At 40.3% G+C, this 19,729-nt stretch overlaps 1 protein-coding gene across 1 annotated transcript in view; it reads left to right on the plus strand.

The window, feature by feature from the left end:
* Nucleotides 1-18,132, plus strand: part of TG (thyroglobulin) — a 186,122-nt gene extending 167,990 nt beyond the window's left edge. Inside the window, exons 45-48 of the mRNA XM_042464471.1 lie at nucleotides 5,908-6,015; nucleotides 13,731-13,871; nucleotides 16,385-16,578; nucleotides 17,787-18,132. Of these exons, the coding sequence (XP_042320405.1) occupies nucleotides 5,908-6,015; nucleotides 13,731-13,871; nucleotides 16,385-16,578; nucleotides 17,787-17,899 (556 nt within the window). The 3' untranslated portion in view covers nucleotides 17,900-18,132. The remainder of the gene's footprint in view (nucleotides 1-5,907; nucleotides 6,016-13,730; nucleotides 13,872-16,384; nucleotides 16,579-17,786) is intronic.
* The last annotated feature ends 1,597 nt before the right edge of the window (nucleotides 18,133-19,729 follow it).

Here is a 19,729-nt window from a genome sequence, read left to right on the forward strand (position 1 = left end):
GTTTATTTATTTCCACCAAAGGGTAGAATGCCAGACATATACAATCAAGAACAAAACAATAAAATGCAAAACTACAGTATACTAAAATATTATACTAATATACTAATGGGATAAAAAATAAAGTCCTCATCCCCATGCTTTCCTTTCCTTTTTCTATCCCAGTCTCAGCAGTTATTTAACATGCTGTACCTACTAAGTACACCCCGTCCTCAGTGATTCCCTCACCTTTTCCCATTTTTTAAATCTTGAGGGATTTTTTTTTAAAACGCACTACTTCTCCAACTATCTGTATTCCCCAAATCTTGCTGATATCTCTTCTTTATGTGTAAATGGTGCCATATTGGCTACATAAGCATCTGGGCTTGGAGAGTGAGTTTGCTGCTAGTATGTAGCAGGGATGAGAATTGTGTGGCCCTTCCCATGTTGCTGGACTGCAACTCCAATCACACTTGATCAGCATCGCCCATGATGAGGGATGTTAGGATTCACTTTCACACAACATCTGGAAGGCTACATGTATCCTACCTCTGGTTCATAGGATGTCTTGATTTGGTAGTTGGTATGTTTACCTTTATTATTCCCTTTCAGTATATATAAACATGTATCAAAATGTGGTCATGGAACGTGGGAACCTGTTGTCCAAACTCTCGTTTTCACTGTTCCACCAATGGATCAGCCAATGGATCGGTAATATGTTTGGTTCCCTGCAGACATATTACCGATGGGACATTTACCTCCTTTCCACACCAAAATGACTCTTGACTGAGAGACTATGAATTCACTAGTGGCCTTGTTTCATTTTCTTTTGCCTGTTAATTTTGCTTGGCTTCCTTACAAAATTTCAGAATGATGCAAAATCACTCTGGCTGCATCCACACTGCAGATATAATCCATTGTGACACCACTTTAACTGCCATGGCTCAATGGCCTGATATGTTTCAGAGTTCAAGGACTCCTCTTTTTATTTACTTAACTTTGGAAATGTAATTTTTTTTTGACTCCCATTTTCAGAATTTCCCCCCCCCCCCCCCCAAGTCAACATAACCACTGGTAATGATGGCTAGCTGGAGGATTCTGGGGCTTGAGATTCAAAAAAAGTAAAACCTTCCTATTCTTTTTGCTATGTGCATGTGAAATGTGAAAACATATAGAGGAGCAGAGGAACTGGTGAGACTGAAACTTAGAGTGGTTTAAGTTACGGGCTGTGATCCTTCAGATCAGGTTATTATAAGCTTTTAAAAAGTCTGAGTGGTTGTATTGTAACCCTCCTATACTGTAACTTGTGGTTTAAGAGTATTTCTTCCATTTTATTTAGCTGCTCCTATGTGTGGTTTTATAGGTTTAAATTTAGACAGTTCACCATATGTTTCTTTGATAAGAAACCAACTTGTATCTGGTTGGCTCCTCTTCTGTCTTTGCAGTTATTTTTCTTCTCTTTCCATGCAGAAAAGCATCTTGAATACTGACCATCCTTACTAGACATGTTAGAAATTCCAAACCTGTGTGCAGCTGAATTGTCTAGTTTTTCATTGTAGCAGCCTGCTGTTGTGTGCGTTCAAGTCTTTTCTGAAGCTAAGACAGTGACTTGCTCAAGGTCAAGGTTTCCATGACTGAGCAGGGATTTGAACCTAGATCTTCCACAGTCCTCAACACAACTAATAATAATAATAATAATAATAATAATAATAATAATAATAATAGGATTTATTTATATGCCGCCCAATCACTGGGAATCCGGGCAGCTTACAACAGAGGGGATAATAGACGGTTCCCTGCCCTCAGGCTTACAAACTAAAAGACACGACACAAAAGGAGAAGGGAATGGGGGGGAGGGGATCAGGTCCAGCATTCTTCTCTCCCTCTGAGGCCTGGACCAAGGCAGATGGACTGGAGGAAGGGCTCTTTTCCTTAATTGAGGCAGGGCCCGATGGCGTTGGGCCTGTCCTTTCGCTCCCTCTAAGGCCAGAAGATGACAGTTGGAAGGAGGGAAACATCACATTTGTTCCTCATAGTCTTGCCTTCCATTTTCATAATTTATGATGTTATCATTTATTTGCTAGTCTTGCTCTACCTCCAGCAAATAAGTTAACATTGTAAATACGCCTATGGTTAAATGTCTGCTGAGGATTCTTGAAGACAGATGAGTAACCAGGATGAAAATGCAAATACAAACATCAACTATATATTAAGGTGGACAAAACACTAGAAAAAAAAAATGCTGAGACAGATTAGATATCTCAGGCATTGTTCTCCAAAACTCTCCCTTTCTCTTGGCAGCAACAACAGTGGTGAATGAATTTCACCAAGCTCAGAATAAAATTTGTAGCAGTAATATGGATCAGCATTGCTTCATCATTGGTCTAAATCTGCTAAATGTGTCATCTGCTGCTGAAAGCAATATTTTACTAATAGAATTCCAGGCACTGTTCTCTTCAACTCAGTACTATTTAATCTTTATGCTGCTCTATATATTACCAAACTGCAGTACTCATCATCCCTCACTAAGTTATACAAATTGTAGCAAACTGCTGCTTTACCTGGACACTCAGGACCAAAACCTGAGTTCTGACAACCCTACTCCAGGAGATCTAGTTTGCAAAGGCTGCATCTGCGCTGCAGAAATAATGCACTTTGACATTGCTTTAACTTCCATTGGTCCTGCATGGCAGGGGGTTGTACTGGATGGCCCTTGCAGTCTCTTCTGAATCTACGATTTTATCATTCTATGATTCCATGCTATGGCGTTCTGGGATTTGTAGTTGTGTGAGATATTTAGCATTTTTTATCAGATTGCTCTGGTGGCACAATAAATTACAGTTCCCAGGATGCCATAGGATGGAGCCATGGCAGTTAAAGCAGTGTCAAACTGCATTATTCTGCAGTGCAGATGCAGCTTTAGTAATTTTCTTATTTCCCTCCCCATTGTTGGAACACCGCTATTCATCATCTGTTTTGCTCTGCTCTACTCTTTATTCTCTTTCTGGAAAACAGGCTAGATTAAATGTCCCTTATCCGGTCTCTTTAGGTAAAGTAGAAGGAATAATCCACTCATTTTGCCTTAATATGGGAACAGACCCTTTAGCAAATACCAACCCTGTCCTCCAAAATCCTTGATACTCGGTCTGTATATGAGGTTTTCCTTTTCCACTGAAGAGCCCTCCACATTTTGCTTTAAGCAGAATTTGACACAAATGCCACTGTGTACATGGAATTTTTATTTTGTGTGATCTCTGAATTGCAGCCAATGTACATTAACTCTTTCTCCTATTACAGCTTTCCACTCTGAGTGTAGTCCAGTGGATGGTAAAGTACAATTGAGAATCCACTGAAAGAAATGGGATTATGTCGTGTTGAGTCAAGGCCAGTGTGTTTAGAGAAATGCATATGAAAATATGAAATAATATGAAAATGTTGTTGTTCATCTCCTTAAAAGGGAATTACAGCACGTATCCTCTCTCAGTCATTTGCTCCCTCTACAGTCAACAGAAACTGCTCAAGACTACAACTTCTATGACTTTCTAATATTTCTCAGAAGGTCTCCAAGTCTCAAATCATCTGCATTCTTAAAAAAACACTATCCTGATTCATGTCAGAGCAGGGAGGGAACATTAGTTTTTGTTTTGTTTTGTTTTTAAATAATAATAATAATAATAATAATAATAATTTGTTTTATTTATATACCGCTATTCCAAAGATCATAGCGGTGAACAGCAAGTAAGCTAATTAGCAAGTAAGCTAATTTGCCCCCCAACAGTCTGGGTACTCATTTTAGCGACCTCGTAAGGATGCAAGCCTGAGTCGAGCTTGGGCCCTTTTGCTGGTCTTGAACTCGCAACCTTGTGGTTTTGAGTGAATGGCTGCAGTACAGGCATTTAACCACTGCGCCACCAGGGCTCCTGAAAATAGCTTCATGCAATTGCTGATTAACACAGGGCGGTCAGTCAGTTAACCCTGTGGTTTTGTGGTCTTGCTAAATGTGAACCTTCTGAGCCTAAAATAATTTCTTGGTAATTCATGGGGGTAGGGAAAGAACTGTATGTGATGGATTGAAAAAAACAAAACCATTTTCTTTTCTTTTCAAAAATAGCAGAGCACTTTATCCCAATTTTACAAAAGAAAACTTTAATCCATCAATCAAGGTAACGTAACTAACGTTGAGACTAGAGAACTTCTTCCCAGTTTGGATCAATCCAGATGTGTTGAATCATAGTCCCCATCAATCCCAAAACATTTGTGCATGATGAGAGTTATAGTCTAGCTTATCTCGAGTGCAGGCACCAGACTGGAAAGAAGACAACAGTAGAGTCTCAATAATAATCTCTCAATGGCCGCAGCTCAGTCAGAGGCCAAAGTGCATCAATCTGAGACTACGAAGTTTATCGCACCGGGTTCTCGGCCCGGCCCAGATCTGCACTGCAGAAATAATCCAGTTTGACACTTCTTTTAACTGCCATGGCTTAGTGCTAATGAATCGTGGGATTTGTAGTTTGCTGTGTCACCAGAGTTCTGTGACAGAGAAGGCTAAATAAATAGTTCACAAAACTACACACCCCAGAATTTTCATAACACTCAGCTATGGCAGTTAAAGTGGTATCAAACTGCATTATTTCTGCCATGTGGATGCAGCCTGAGATGTCAACAACAAGTTATATGCCATGGTGCACAACAGAGCTGTTATATCACATTCCGACTAAAAAAGCATCTACATCTAGTGGTGGGGAAGGGGTGTGTATCTCTTTCCCGCTTCAACTGTTTCTTCTCATGAAATCATTGCACGTGTACATGCCTAGCATGGTCCCACTGCAATGTTCAGTGCATCAGCATTTTGAATGCTGAGAGGAAGGGGAAACTACAGAAGGGACAGTTCAGCAACATGGAACTACAGGTGGTGGTGGGGTGGGAATATGCATTCCTTCTTTGAATTATTTTTCTTCTGAAGAGCTCCTCCTTGAAACTATTTCCCTCATAAAAATAGTGACAACAACAGTAGGACTCAGTTTCTGTAATGAGCTGCAGTGGCTTTTCAGGAATACATTAGAGTGGAACAGGAGGCCTCAAGAGGTAGTGGACACCCTTCAATTGAATTATTTAAGTCTTACATTTTAAGTAACTTTGTAGATTTCAAGGATATTGTGCTTACACCTGGCACTGTAGTAGGATTGAATGAATGTATGGTCCCTCTCTACTCTTGTGATTCCCAAAGCTAAAACATTTTAAATACTTTTTGGATTACAACTCCCAGTATCCCCTAGCCAGCATGGCCATTCACATACTTTCTCCTGACACTTTATATCCCAGGTAAGATGCAGATTTTCTGAGTGCCAGGGCAGTCCTTGTGTCATTGTAATCCAAAAAAGTAACTTTCTTCAAACTCTGATGATTTCATTAACTAAGCGCTCATAAGAGACCCAATGGAATACTAAGAATTCTGGAGCATGTTCTTGGGGTACACACTATGTTCAGACAAAGCGGTAGAAAGGTTTCTGGTACTTTGCTATTACCCAGTATATAATTAATATGCTTTAAAGCACACCATGTTATTTCCCTTATGTCTGAAGCTTGAAAGGAGGAGTCAGCAGAAGTGTGTAAGTGCAACTGTAGGGAAGGTAAATCTCCATGACTCATCTTCTTTTGCTTCTGTATTTGCAGATAAACTGTCAGGGGCCCTTTGCTTTTCCATGAAAACCACTGGTTTTACTTCAATTGATTTATTTCTTTTCAAACTATAAGCAGCCTTTCCCCCAAATACATGTTTGTCATGTTTAGGTAAGCCCTAGCTTCCTAGCATAACAGTTCTCTGTTCCAAAGCAGAAAGCATGATGCTCAAAATCCTTATACAGTACTTCTTGGTGAAACACATTTTTTTCCTAGGTGATAACATTGCTTTATCTGTTGCTGTTTTTCCAGGGATCACTTCATCATTTGCCCCACAATTGCCATGGCCAAACACTGGGCTGGTCACAACCGAGGAAATGTCTTCATGTACCATGTGCCAGAGAGCTCTTCTGTGGCCAGGTAAGAAGATAGACAGAACTAATGGATTTCGTTTAAAAATCAGTCCACATAAAGAGAAAGATTTGATTTGGAACACATTGTTATGTCTATGTTGATACTCCCCAGCAGCCTGACCCATGAGCAAAGGTTTGTCTCTGAGCAGAGGGGAGCGCGCCCCCCACACCTCCTCCTCCCGGGTACCTCCCGGATGTGTGTGTGGAGTCCGCACCTCCTCCACACACACATCCAGTGACGTTTCCTGTTCCTTTCACACACACACACACACACACACACACAGTGTTTAACTGTAGATGTCTTGCCCAGCTGACGGCTTCTGAGTAGGCTGGGAATCCACTCTGGGGTTTAGTGTGAACTCTAAAGCAGCTACCCAAGGAGCAATCTCCAAAACATATTCAGCAGCCAGCTCCTTATTGTCTGCTTTAAAAGTAAGAGTGAATTCACTATCACATTACCATAGGATCCACTGGTCACCTATGATAACGAGAGCTATGAAGTAATGAGCTGCAAGTAATAAGTTATGCTTTTGATTACAGAATGAAATTGCTTTGCTATAATGAGTAGCATTTTCTATTTACTTTTCAGAGACTCCCTTAAAATAATTTTAGAGGTATTTGGATAAGGGTGGAGTTTTTCCTCCTCAAGTTTTATGCCATTCTTTTACCATAGCTGATATTTTTAATGATCTTTTAAAAAGTGAGTACAAATATACCTCACTATGCAAAGGGATGTTGCAGTACCTTTGGGATTAACTATGTGAACAAAGTTATAACATAAGCTTTCATACACCTGGTCTACTTCTTCAGATGCATGGAGTGAACTGGTTCCTAGGAAGGACCTTTATATACAGACTGTATGAATAGCCATAGAAATGAAAAATCTATGGGTATGGCGATGCGACAGTAAGTTCCGATCTTCAGAAAGAGTGGATACAGAGATTTCAAAATCCAGCGAAACCTAAGGAGCTATGTTCTGTCTTCTTTAGAACAATTTGGAAGAGCCCTACACACAAAGTATACATGCAAACTGTAAAAAACAAAGGTACCCATTGTATAAATTTAAACAATCATGTAAAATAAATATGGAGTTTGCACAGAAAACACATGAAGGAGGTATTATTTTCCTTCATGTGTTTTCAGTGCACCTCACTGTCATTTTCTGTGTAGGTATCAGTGGATTGGGGCAGGGAAGTATATTTATGCAATTATAGAAACAAAATGGTTGAGATCTTGATTGGGGCTGCAGGAATTGGGGCCTTCATTTTCAGGCTTGTATAGGGAGCAAGATCCAAAGTCCTCTGATGTCAAAATGCTTATCCAGCATTTGCCTCAAGCATCTTGTCAGGTCAGGATGTTCTTTTCCAGTTGCAATCTTTTGTCAACCAAAGCAACGCAGCTCAGGAAACGAGGGTTTCATGCTCTGTCTTTATAATTTGCTTAATATATTACCAGGAAACATAGCCAAACCTGCAAATAGATGCAGAAGGAAAGAGCTTTCTTCAGAGGATATCAAATAAATTCCATCCACATATTTAAAATGAGTCCATGGCGCCTCCCTTACGTATGGTCCTATGGTCTGGTTATCAGTAACCAAACAGACGGCTAGACAGTATAACCTTTTACATCGGAAATCATATACAGCTGAGATCAAGGGATCTCCTAAATTTGTTTGCTAAGAGCTTCTTTTAAAGTTGAAAATCCTCTGTGCCTTGAAAATCCTCCTTCTGCCTGAGAAGGCATGGAGAAGCCAGAGAGAAGATACAGTTTATGACCCTATTTTCCAGCTTTCGGTTGGCTTCATTGGTCAGACTATGAAAAAAACTGTATGTATCATCTTCCTTCTTCTTGCAAGACTACTTGCAGACCTTCTCAGCCCTAGCATTGGGAGAGTGACAGTTTCTCCACATTATCTGGGGTTTAGGAGAGAAGCAATAAAAAACACTATTCTTTTTACCAGAAAGAACACCTCTCTCCAGGTCCCCCAGTGAAACTCAATGGCCAACATCTACCGAAGACCTACAAATGCCTAGAGAAGTATTCTTTAAGAACTTCTAGGCACAACTCTATGGTCAACTTATAGTAGGGTTGCACTGGAGGACCTAGAGATTCCTAGAGAGAACATATTAATTAAAACCGCAAATAATCAAAGCTGCAAAGGTGAAAGCCACAAATGTGGAGGGCAACTGTATAGGTTATAGCCAAGGGTAGAGCAAGGGAACTGTTTGAGGTAGTAGGTTCTAGAGAGCAACAATACATATCCTCCAACTGTCCTGATTTGACATGGACAATCCAAATTATCCCTTTGGCTTCTCACTTTTTCAGTTGCTTTTAAAATGTTCCAGTTTCTCCCATCACCACCTTTTCCTGTTTGTCTTCAGCTTACTTCAGTTGTTACAAACTGAGTGAAAAGTGCAAAATCATTTGTACTCAACCAGCTCAGCAAGGAGAAGAGGAAAGGAGTGGGTGGAATCCTGGCCTTCCCTAAAGACTCCGGCTTGTTTGTTCTTTCTCTTTACTAACATTTTTCATTATGTTAGCTAACTATTGTTTCTTGGCCACATGTGTCTAGTTTTTATCTGTGAGATATAGCACAGCAGTTGCAGCCTTCTTGATGCTCCTTGATGACATTTAGGGTTCATTTTTCTGGATTTGATCAGAAAAATCACCACGTTTATCAAATTTTCTTTGAAAGAATTTGGTTTCCAAGTACGTTTCAGAGAAGTTGTAGAGAGGTCATCCATCTCTCTGCATGCTTGCAATTTGTAGAATCGTAGACTTGAAAGCAACCTGGATATCCTTCTAGTCAAATTCTCGGCCAGTTCTAGAATCCACCACCAAAGTAGCCATGAGAAGTCTCCATATCACTTCTTTTTAAACACGTCCAATGAAAGAGTGGTAGTCTATTCCATTTTCTAACAGCTTTTCACATTAGGAAGCTCTTTCTGATGTTTAATCAGGATCTTCTTTCTGCTAATCTGAATCCACTGATTTGGGTCTTCTGGAATAGCAGGAAAGAACATGGGTTCTAGATTGGATTACACTTCTAATTTGGTTTCTAGGATTACTCCAGACCCTCTCACCTCAGTCAGCTGGGACAAATATTGCCCTTATATTTATTTTATTTGAAGACAAATGGTGATCCATACAGCAGAACACTTATTTTTGTCTCAGCTATATTTTTAGTCTTTCCTCAATTATAACAAAATTATGGTGCCTTTTGTTTAACCCTACCCCATAAAACCCCCTCCAAAATCTATGACTCACTCCTTTTGAACAGTGATGTAATGTGTCTATCATTCCCCAATGCATTCAATCTTTTTTTTTTTTTTGATAGCTAAAACCAAAACTATTCACAAAGCCATCTAAAATGCAGCAGATAAAAAGCATGATGAGCTCATACAGCGCTAGACAATAAGGTTTGGAAACATTTTGCAGAGAAGAGAAGAAAGATAATTGGTTATGAGGAGGCTATGATTTATTCACTGAAAATGCTGACCGTTGATGTCCAGATAATGATTTCCATCGTTATTGAAAATGTTACAAGAGTCACACCCACTTAATGAATCTATATTTGGTTATTTTTCTAAGTATTCCAAATGCTTCATAAGCAGCAGAACCTAGAAATTTCCAAGTTTAAAAAAGCAATTCATTCCTGTTACCCATGAACATTGTGTGAGAAATTACCCACTTCTGGTTACAATTCTGAAAAAGTAATTTACCATGTTAATAATGTTCTGCTCACTATTTTTCCATTGTTTTAGTTGCTTTCTTCAGTGGGAGAGAGGACCTTTAGGATAGACAAGAGAATGGCTTAAAATACTTTAAAGTATTGTCCAAATGCTCTAATAGTGTCCTTTAGAAGTAACTTTTGAAAGGAGAAGCCATTACTTGTTACCCCAGTAAAGTAGTGGTCCTCTTCCCTTTTGGCATTAGTTTTGGTATGTGAGTACATTACTCCTTCATTACCACCAGGACCCTTGTAAGTCATTCTTTCTGAATTCTGAAACAGTAAATCTTGCAACAGCTCTACTGGGTGGACATTTCTATACTCATATTACACATTCATTTTCTATGTATGTTTGTAAAAGCTGGAGTGTGAAGAAAGCTGGCAGGCAGAAATGTGGTGCTGAAAGAAATGAACTGCTAGAAAGACAAATGGACTGCTAAAAAGACAATGAATGAATCTTAGAGCAAATCAAGCCTGAACTCTAGAAGCAAAGGCGCGTTACAGACCGCCCAAAATGGGCGGTCTGCCGCTGCCGCCATTTGCGGCACGGAGGAGCCCCAGCGTCCAAACCACGGGGCTCCCCAGCGCTGCAAAAAAGAAATGCCAAAATGGTGCTTCTTTTTGCAGCGCAGTTATGACACCGCAAAGCGCCAAATGCACACTTGTGGCATCATTTGTGCTGTGTGACATGCGGATGCAACGCGTCCGCTACGTCAAGATGGCAGCGCCCGTGTGGAACGGGCACCACCATTTTGTGCGCACTCTGCACACATTAGGGTTAGGGGCATCAGGAAGTGACGCCCCTTTATCACCCTAGTACCCGTGGAGTGCGTACTATAGGCCTGTGCGGAACGGGCCAAAGACTACTAAATTGAGGCTGTCATACTTTGGACATAACATGAGACAATGTGACTTGTTGGAAAAGACCAAAATGCTTGGTAAAGTAGAAGGCAGTAAGGAAAGAATAAGGCCACATTAAAGGTGGTTTTGATTCAGTCAAGGAAGACACAGCCCTGAGTCTGAAAGACTTGAGCTGGGCTGTTGGTGACTGTAGATCCTGGAGATCTCTTATTCATAGCATCACCATCAGTCATCTGAGGAAGTAGACCAAGTATACAAAAGCTTATACTACAACTTCTTTCACACAGTTAGTCTCAAAGGTGCTACAAGATCCCTTTGCATTCTGATATTCCGGATTAACATGGCTATGGCTGCATCTGCACTGCAGAAATAGTTTTATACCACTTTAACTGCCATGGCTCAGTGCTATGGAATTGTGGGAATTATAGTTTAGTGAGACATTTAGACTTCTCTGTCAGAGAGCTCTGGTGCCAAAACATAGCATAGATCCCAGCACTGGACCATGGAAATTAAAATGATGTCAAATTGGATTATTTCTGCAGTGTGGGTGGCCTCCAAGTCTCTGAATTCTACCATCAAACAAATTCATCTTGATGACAAATAATTCTGTTCCAAAGGAACCTGCATCAAATCTTGGCTAAATGGATTCATTATCGAACATTTTCAAATGTTAACCGAACAGTCATTTGCAATCTAAGTAGCTAGTTCCACTCTGATCTGTTTACAGTGGGCGGCTAAACTTTTTCCTCTGTTCCCATAGTATAAGAATGTACATGCAGCAGAGCTGACTAGCAATGGACTGTGGATCTGTCCTCCCCCCCCCAAAAAAAAAGCCAGTAGTTTTATACCAAGTTTGCTTAACATTGGGAAATGGCAACTAAAAGGTATAAGTAATGGACACCACATTAGATAACCTTTTTTAAAAAGGAAAAGACAGATTATACATATTGGACACACCTATCACCACTGAACAGTGCAAGTGCAGTATACCACTAACTACCAAATCCACACATAAATAAAAGGGGAGGGAGCTCAGTTTAATGCTTTCTTGTGAGCATTCCACAAGCCTTGATTCACAATGTGAGCACTGATCTGACTTGGCAGGGGAGTTGTTATTATATTACCAAATAAAGCAGAGCCTGGAAGCTCATTTTTAGACTACACCTCCCAGTATCCCTTATCTAGTGTGCATGCATGTTGGGAAGTCTGGAGGTGGTAGTCTTTTCCACTTTCTGGAAGAAAGCTCCTTTTACTAACTGAATGGTCTCATTGCTGAGTGGTCCATTCCCTGACCCCTTCTCCTCTTGAAATCCATACTACCTTAAGAGCAATAGTTAGGGCGAAGATTGTGGTAAAGTGGGGGGGGGGGGGGGGGAAACAAGCATATTATTGTCAAAACAAAGTTATTGAGCTCTGATCCTGCTTAATCCTTGTCTAAACAGTCAGAAAATGGAACAAAAATATGCTTTAATCTTTTTCATCTCTCTCTGGTCTGTTTTGTCAACTGCTGGTAAATAATTCCCTTTCCATATGCATCGTATTATTGAGGTTTTAAGATGGGACAGAGGACAGAAAGGCCAGAGTTGTCCCATGTTTCATGGGAATCTATGTGGGAATGTATCTCAATGTAGTTTTAGTTTGACACAAAGGCAGAAGTATGTTGTTATGCATTCTTTTGCTCAGGGCCAGATTACATTTATGCTCTTTTTGAAGTTCCAGACCTAGTGTCCACAGCAGAGAGGAACAATTTTGGTTGGTTCAGGGGCTAATTTTGTTTCCTCTCCTCACCCAGAACTGATGCTGGCAGCACTTCTACCAATCATCCAATTATTTGGCATTTTTCTCCAAACCAGTATTAACTGGAAGTTCACTTCCAGTGTGGAACAAAACAAAAACATCCCACAACAGTGGGAGAGCAATGAAGTGCGAACAGTGCAGCATATGGTTTGCATGCTGTGTGACATCAGGAGCATTTTTATATCCCTTGCCCAAAGGCCCCCCTACCAGCCTCCAGTTCCCCCCAAATTTAAATAAAAAATCTGAGTGCATTTTCTGCTGGAAAACAACCAAAAAACACCACACCACTGTTTCTGGAAGAGTGCTTTACTGTTAGATGCATCCCAGTCCTTAAAACATTTCCAGCCTGTCTATGGACTTTATAACACAGGGAAAATCAGGGGGAAATTGGGGGCTAAAACAGCAATTATACCATGCAAAACGTGATATTGCACTTAATATTTTCACACACATTGCTATTAAATAGGCAATAAAGAAGCAATAAAGAGCAACAAATCATTTTCAGGATTTGTTGCTATTTATTGCCTTTTTATTGCCTCTTTATTGCCTGTTAACAGCGACATTGCGTGAAAATCCTAAGTGCAATATCGTGTTTTTCATGGGATAATAGCTAATTAAACCTCTGATTTTGCCTGATTTCCCCTATGTGATAAAGACCAATCATGAGTACCATTTCTGTTTCCACTTGGTTGGATTGGCAGCAACTGTGACTAAAATGGAGGGATACATGCTACTGATCTCTCTCTCTCTCTCTCTCTCTCTCTCTCTGTGTGTGTGTGTGTGTATATATATATATAGTATACAATGAAAACAGAAGTTGGCCACCATATATTGCTCTCAGGCCCTGAAGCCATGTAGCAATGGTAGAATTCATTCACTAGGAATTATTCTGTGATTTCATGCTATTTGATGTTTCTGTGCTGTTGCAGAGGGCTGGATCACATGACCCAAGGGTCCTTTCTGACATTACAGTTCTATCATTTTATGAAAACAGGGAGCTACATGATGTTAAGTCAGAACATTTTTTCCCCTAACATAATATGGACAAAATGACTGGCTGCAATTTCAACCTGTTTATCCTCCCCCACCCCTCCTTAAAATTATAACATTTTCTATCACATCTTTTATGGTCTTCCTGGTGATGTCTTATTACATATGTAGCAATTTTCCAAGAGGTGTTGAATTTCTGTGAGCTCTTGTTTGGTGCCATCTCCCTTTACATCTTCAGTTCTACTCAATTTGCTTTCTTAATCCTTCCCCACATGCAGTAAATAGACTGGTGGTATGTTTTTCATCATGTCCTTCCTCAATTTCTCTTTTTGTTTTGTTTTCAGTTCAAGCCTGGAATTCTTGCCTGATGTCCAGTATGCATTTGGGCTGCCTTTCCATTCTGAGTATGAAAATCAGTACCCTCTGGAAGAGAAGAACCTCTCTTTAGCCATAATGCAGTACTTCGCCAACTTTATAAAATCTGGGTGTGTATTGCATGCTTTATAAAACCTGGGTGTGTATTGCATGCTTTATAAAACCTGGGTGTGTATTGCAAGTGTTGTGATCCAATTGGCTGCATGACAGGCTATAAAGGCACAGCAAAGCTTCTGAGCTCCTTTTTCATAGTCTTTCTGTGTGCATCTCTGTGGCACACAACCGGCTGCACCCTAAGTACCTTGAACTTTAATAGAAGTTTCAATTGCAAGCACATGGAAAGAAATATTCAAGGGGCACATGTGGTGGACATATATACACAACCCTGAACCCTTCCACAGAGTGTAGCCTCCTCCCAAAAAACAGACAAAGGTTAGCAGAAAACGAAACTGAAAGTGAGATAACATCCTTTCTAGTTGTATCTGCAGATTCTGCAGGGAATGTGATGGTGAAAAATTCCCCCCTCCCCCCCAGCTCCACATTTATCAATTCTTGAATTAAGATGTGGCTTTTAAAGAGCTGAGTTTGTCCTTTTGAAATACCCAACTTTCCAAGTCCTCTTGAAATTGCAAGAAGACACTTGCAAACACCATTAAACCTGAGATAATGAAGTTTTTCAGAACTGTTGCTGAGTATTGTTTTAGTGAAGTGGAACAAATGAAACTGATCAGAGGAAGTCAAAAAAAGAAAGGAGACACTCCCTGAAGCTGTTGACAAGAACCAGACAAAGCAGAAGCAATCACCCCAGTTCACATATTACACATAAAAATTCCAAAAGGGTTTTTTCCCCTTCAAAATCCATATTTGTCATGGTGGAATTACAGTGGTTTCCCCTGAACATACCATTTAGATATAGTAAATACATTGCTTGGCTATATCCTAGAATTACACAATTGGAAGAAACCTCAAAGTGCATCAAGTCCAGGAGTACAACACATGCATTTCTCTAGCTGTTGATGGGCTGCAGCACCCAGCATTCCATACCACTGGCTATGCCACTGAGAGCTGTTGGGAGTTGTAATCCAACCACATCTGGAGGACCACATAATTTCTAACCCTGATGTAGTGCAACATCTCTCCTGATGATGTTCCAAATCACCACAACATGCACTATATGGGATAAACTAAAACTGGGTCTTCAAACTTCAGAATCTGCTTACCTCTGTTATAGACAAACCACCATGTGAGCAGAATGCTGGACAAAGGCAAACACTTATTTTAATCCAGCATGGCTATTCTTATATTCTTAAGTACTGCAAAACACAAAACTTGTATGCATGAGGACATGGAGATTCTTTTGCAAGATCAGCAGTTTCCAACCAGTCTTTCACAAGAGTAAGGACTTTATCACACAGGGAAAAATGAGGGGTTTAAAGAATGATTATCCCATGAAAATCACACAAATCGTGATTAGCATTTTCACATGACGTTGCGATTAAATTGCCATTATCCCAGGAATAAACAGGCAATAAACAGCAATAAATCATTCAAGGAGAAATCCTGTGAATGATTTTTTGCTGTTTATTCCTGGGATAATGGTAATTTAATCGCGATGTGTGTGAAAATGTTAATTGTGATTGCATGATTTTAATGGGATAATAGCTGTTTAAATCCACCAATTTTCCTCGTGTGATAAAGTCCATAGTCACATGAGTCTGGAAACTCAGAGTACATAATGGAGGTGTCTTTCTGTTTGCATCTGATCTACCATTTGATATTCTAGCATCTACTGTCTCTGTACATTGAAGTTCAGTTTAATTGGCATTGTTGTTGTTTTTGTTGTGGTGTACCATCAAATCATTTCTGATGTAGGGGAACCCATCATGGGATTTTCTTGGCAAGATTTGTTTAGAAGTGGTTTGCCATTGCCTTCCCCTGAGGCTGAGGACATGTAACCTGATCTCTAGAGTCATAATCCAAGACTCAAACCACTATGCCACAGTGGCTCTTAATTAGTATTAGCATTGCTAATAACTATTAGCACTGGCAGAGGTATTATCTTTGAAGTTAATCCATTTTGCAGAATAACTCTTTCCCCTTTTAATTATTGGCATGGGCTTCTCTCATCCATGTAGCTACAAGGTGAGCAAAAGGAGGGCATTGCTTCCAAAAAAGAATTTTGCCCCTTTCCAAATGAATTTTTCCTTTAGTTCCCAAATTTCTAGCACTGCAGAGTGATACACTGAAACCCACTCACACCTAGAACTCTTATATCTGCTGTGTTTTCATTGCCTTGGTAAATCTGCCTGCCCCTTTTCTCTGGATACCTTAACTGTATTTCTGAATTGTCATCAGAAGTTTTAATTTACTGCAATGCTGTAAATTTTAGAGCGAATGAAAATTTCATTAGGGGACAGTGCCTTCCTTTTGTCTTCCCATAGCTCTCTTGAACTTAGGCATGGGACCCTATTGTTTCCAAAACCATGTATCCAGAGCAATACATAGTGTAAAGAAGGAAAACAAACAGGGTTTATATTCTTAATGTTTTAATAGAAGTTGTGCAAGTTGTTGGGGTTGGAAGCTGGCTGAATCATCAACTACTTAACCCTGTTCCTTTTTCTAGAAATCCAAATGGCCCTTACAAATTCTCTAGAAGAATGACTGGACTTGCGTCACCTTGGCCTATGTTTCGAGCAGACACTGGTGGAGACAGTTATAAGGAATTTACTGCTTCTTTGAAGAACCGGAAAGAGCTGAAGAAAACAGAATGTTCATTCTGGTCTGATTATATCAAAACACTCAAGGCTTCAACAAGTTGTAAGTATATGATTCTTTTTCTTCATGTATGTCTTTAGGACTATATGACCCAGGGGTTGGAAAACCTTTGACCCAGGGTTGAATCTCATGCCTAAAACATTCCCAATTTGTCAGGGAGAGTCCTTGTGTTCAAACTGCAAAAATAGTTTGCTCTCCATTAACTCAGCAGCAAGGAGAGGAAGGGACAGAATCTTGCCTTTTCCAATGGGCTGAAGCAAAAGCAAACTATTGCAGCTTCTCTTAGCTTGTGTGTTTTTCCTCCTTAATAACTTTTGTCATCTTATAGCAAATACATCTTGATCTCACTCTGGTGTTGCTTAGCCACACATGTCTTAGGCCTAGTACACACCACCAGGAAGCGGTGTCCTGGAGGCGATAGTAGGGCTCGGGACCATGCACCAACCGCACACTCCGAAGCCCTACTACGTGTGGGCGGCAGCCTGATGGCAGCATCCTGTCCACCTGGGTGCCGTCATCTTTACATAAGAGATGTGCAGTGTCTGCACATTGCTGCATGTCTGTTATGTCATCAGTGCACCAGTAGCGCACTTGTGACATAACCCGGGCACTGGAGGGACATCACACTGTTTGGTGGCTGTGGTGTCCCTCCGGAGTTAAAATGGGCTCCTGCACACCGCCATTTTCTGGTGGTCTTGGAAGGCAGCATACAATTCTTCAAAACAAATCAGATTCTCTATGAGTATTCTCTTCTGAATGCTGAGAACTGTGACTTGTATGCATGGAAGTTAAATAATTGTGCCTTTCAAAGAAAAATCTTAGAGAGTGTCATTGTTGCTTTTCTTTAAAAAGATTCCAAAGCTTTGAACCCCAAATGTTCTTCCTGGGCAGTATATTTTGATGAAGTTTGCTATGAGAATTTTGAAGCCAAGCTAAGAATACTGAAAACATCCATCTGTATCAAGACAGAATTGTTGCAGCACAATGTTTTGCTTAGACTTCACTGGTAACAAACACACAACTAATTGAATTAACATTAAGCGATTTACCATCTATCTGTAGCGGAAACTGTAGACAGGCTATTAAATAAGAATTAATCCACTGGAGTATTCCCAGACGGCTGTTTACCAGACTAAAGTGAGAAACTAATTGGTGGAGCATATTGGGTGGAAGCGGTTGCCTCAATAAGAAAGGATTATTTGCATAAACTTTCCCTGTATGACGCATTCTTATTTGTACTATGATTTCAGGCAGAAGAGAGCAGCCTGCCACAAGTGAGCCTAGGGATGAACTGGTTGAAGCCTCTTTTTCTAAAACTACTCAGACAAAGCTCCCAGAAGACAAGGTGGCCTACAGCAAATAAAACATAGCTTTTCCATCTGATTTTGGATTGCTTGGACAAAGTCAGGTTACTCTGCCCCTGAGTTGGTGAATCACCTTGTTGTATCATAATGGTGTGTCTGTACTAGATTACTTTAATATCAAATATGGTTGCTGTCATGTGAGACAGGTGAAGTCCAAAATGACATGACACTATCCAGTGGATCAAATATGTTGAATATCAGTGCATCAGATTGTACATTCATCATTCAATAAAACCTCAAAACAATTCTGAAATGGCTCTGTTTCTTAAAATACTCAAGACAGCATGCCTGTTAATTGCATGTATAATATCTAGTTGTGACTGTCACTGACTTAGGAGCTTATCACACTGCTAAAAAAACCTGGTTTACCTCTCCCAAGATGAATTCCAATTCGGGAAGCAGCCAGGTTCTATTACACATAATTTGCCACCAAATCTGCCGGCTGAATACAGCCTGGATGAAGCCTGGGTCCCAGGAGCACTCAGCAAGCTGCTTTTCAAAGTCAGGCTGTGTTCGGCCAGAGGATTCGGTGGCAAATTACATGTGAAAGAACCCAGCTGCCTCCTGAATTAGAATTCAACTTGGAGAGGTAAGCTGGGGCTTTGTAGCAGTGCGATAAACTCCTTAATTTTGGATTAATTTCGGACCAGCTGTATCTTTACAATGGATGCGGAAAACATGTGGGATGTTGTTGGATGGCTCCTCCATCATCCTGCACTAGGGGTTGTAGGTGTCAAACAATATCCCCCTGTGATATAGGGTCCAACTGTTTTTTGAAAGTGAAGCTGAAGGCTTTCATGGCCAGCATCCATAGTTTTCAATGGGTTTTTCAGGCTGTGTGGCCACGTTCTAGAAAAATTTATTCCTGATGTTTCTGTTGCAACTGTGACTGGCATCTTCAAAGAGTTGTGACATGAAAGTACGTGAAGAATATATACTTGCAGGACCCTTGGTTTGTGGAGTGTGTGGAGTATATATTCAAAATATACAAAACAAAGAAATTTTTCCATTTGGAAATTAAGAGTAATCTTAGCTAAATGTTCTGGTTGCAGCTCAAGGTGAAGTGGATTACTCTTTTCCCCTTATCTAGATGGGGCTAAGGAACATTTAACTTAGCCTATTTTCCTATAAGTCAACAGGTGACTTGAGGGCACTTACACACATTTGCTTCTACCCAGAAGGCAGATGCAAAGCAGAATGGAGTGTGAGCCTTGGCATCACAACAACTGGCAGTCAAGGAGGAAGCTAAGTAAGTAAATGTGTAGATCCCTCATGAGAGTCTTTGCAAATTGCAACAACAGATCCATTATGCCTTGGAAACTGTAGCAAGCTGCTGGTCTATTAGCTTAGCTGAAAGTTACCATGTAGCCCTTTCATCTTAATCAGAGCTGAATACATCAAAACTGGAGAATTTGAACCCTACCTGGAGATGGCACATGAAACTTGGAGACTTAGGGTCAAGCCCTGAGACCTGGCAACCTCTGTGCTTGCAAGTTGGTTTGGAAACATGAGTATTTCCCCACACTTAGAACAGTGCCATTTTCATTCTTCCCTGCTGTCTCACATTTTTATTTTCCTAGATCAAAACTATGCAAGTACTCAGTCAATTAAAAAGAAAATGAAACAGAGCAAATGACATAGTAGAATCCCATATTTAAGTATTAAAGTATGAAATTACAGCTGCTGAATACCAGTGGCAGAGGTAGTTAGCATAACCTGTTAATTCTAGGGAAGATGAAAGATTCAAGAAGAAATTATTTACAATGTAGCTGGAAGGCATGTAGCAGTAGACAGAAGTGGAAAGTGCTTTCATTTACACACGAATACAC

The sequence above is a fragment of the Sceloporus undulatus genome, chromosome 4 (genome assembly GCF_019175285.1).
Source record: "Sceloporus undulatus isolate JIND9_A2432 ecotype Alabama chromosome 4, SceUnd_v1.1, whole genome shotgun sequence".
Classification (NCBI taxonomy): Eukaryota; Metazoa; Chordata; class Lepidosauria; order Squamata; family Phrynosomatidae; genus Sceloporus; species Sceloporus undulatus.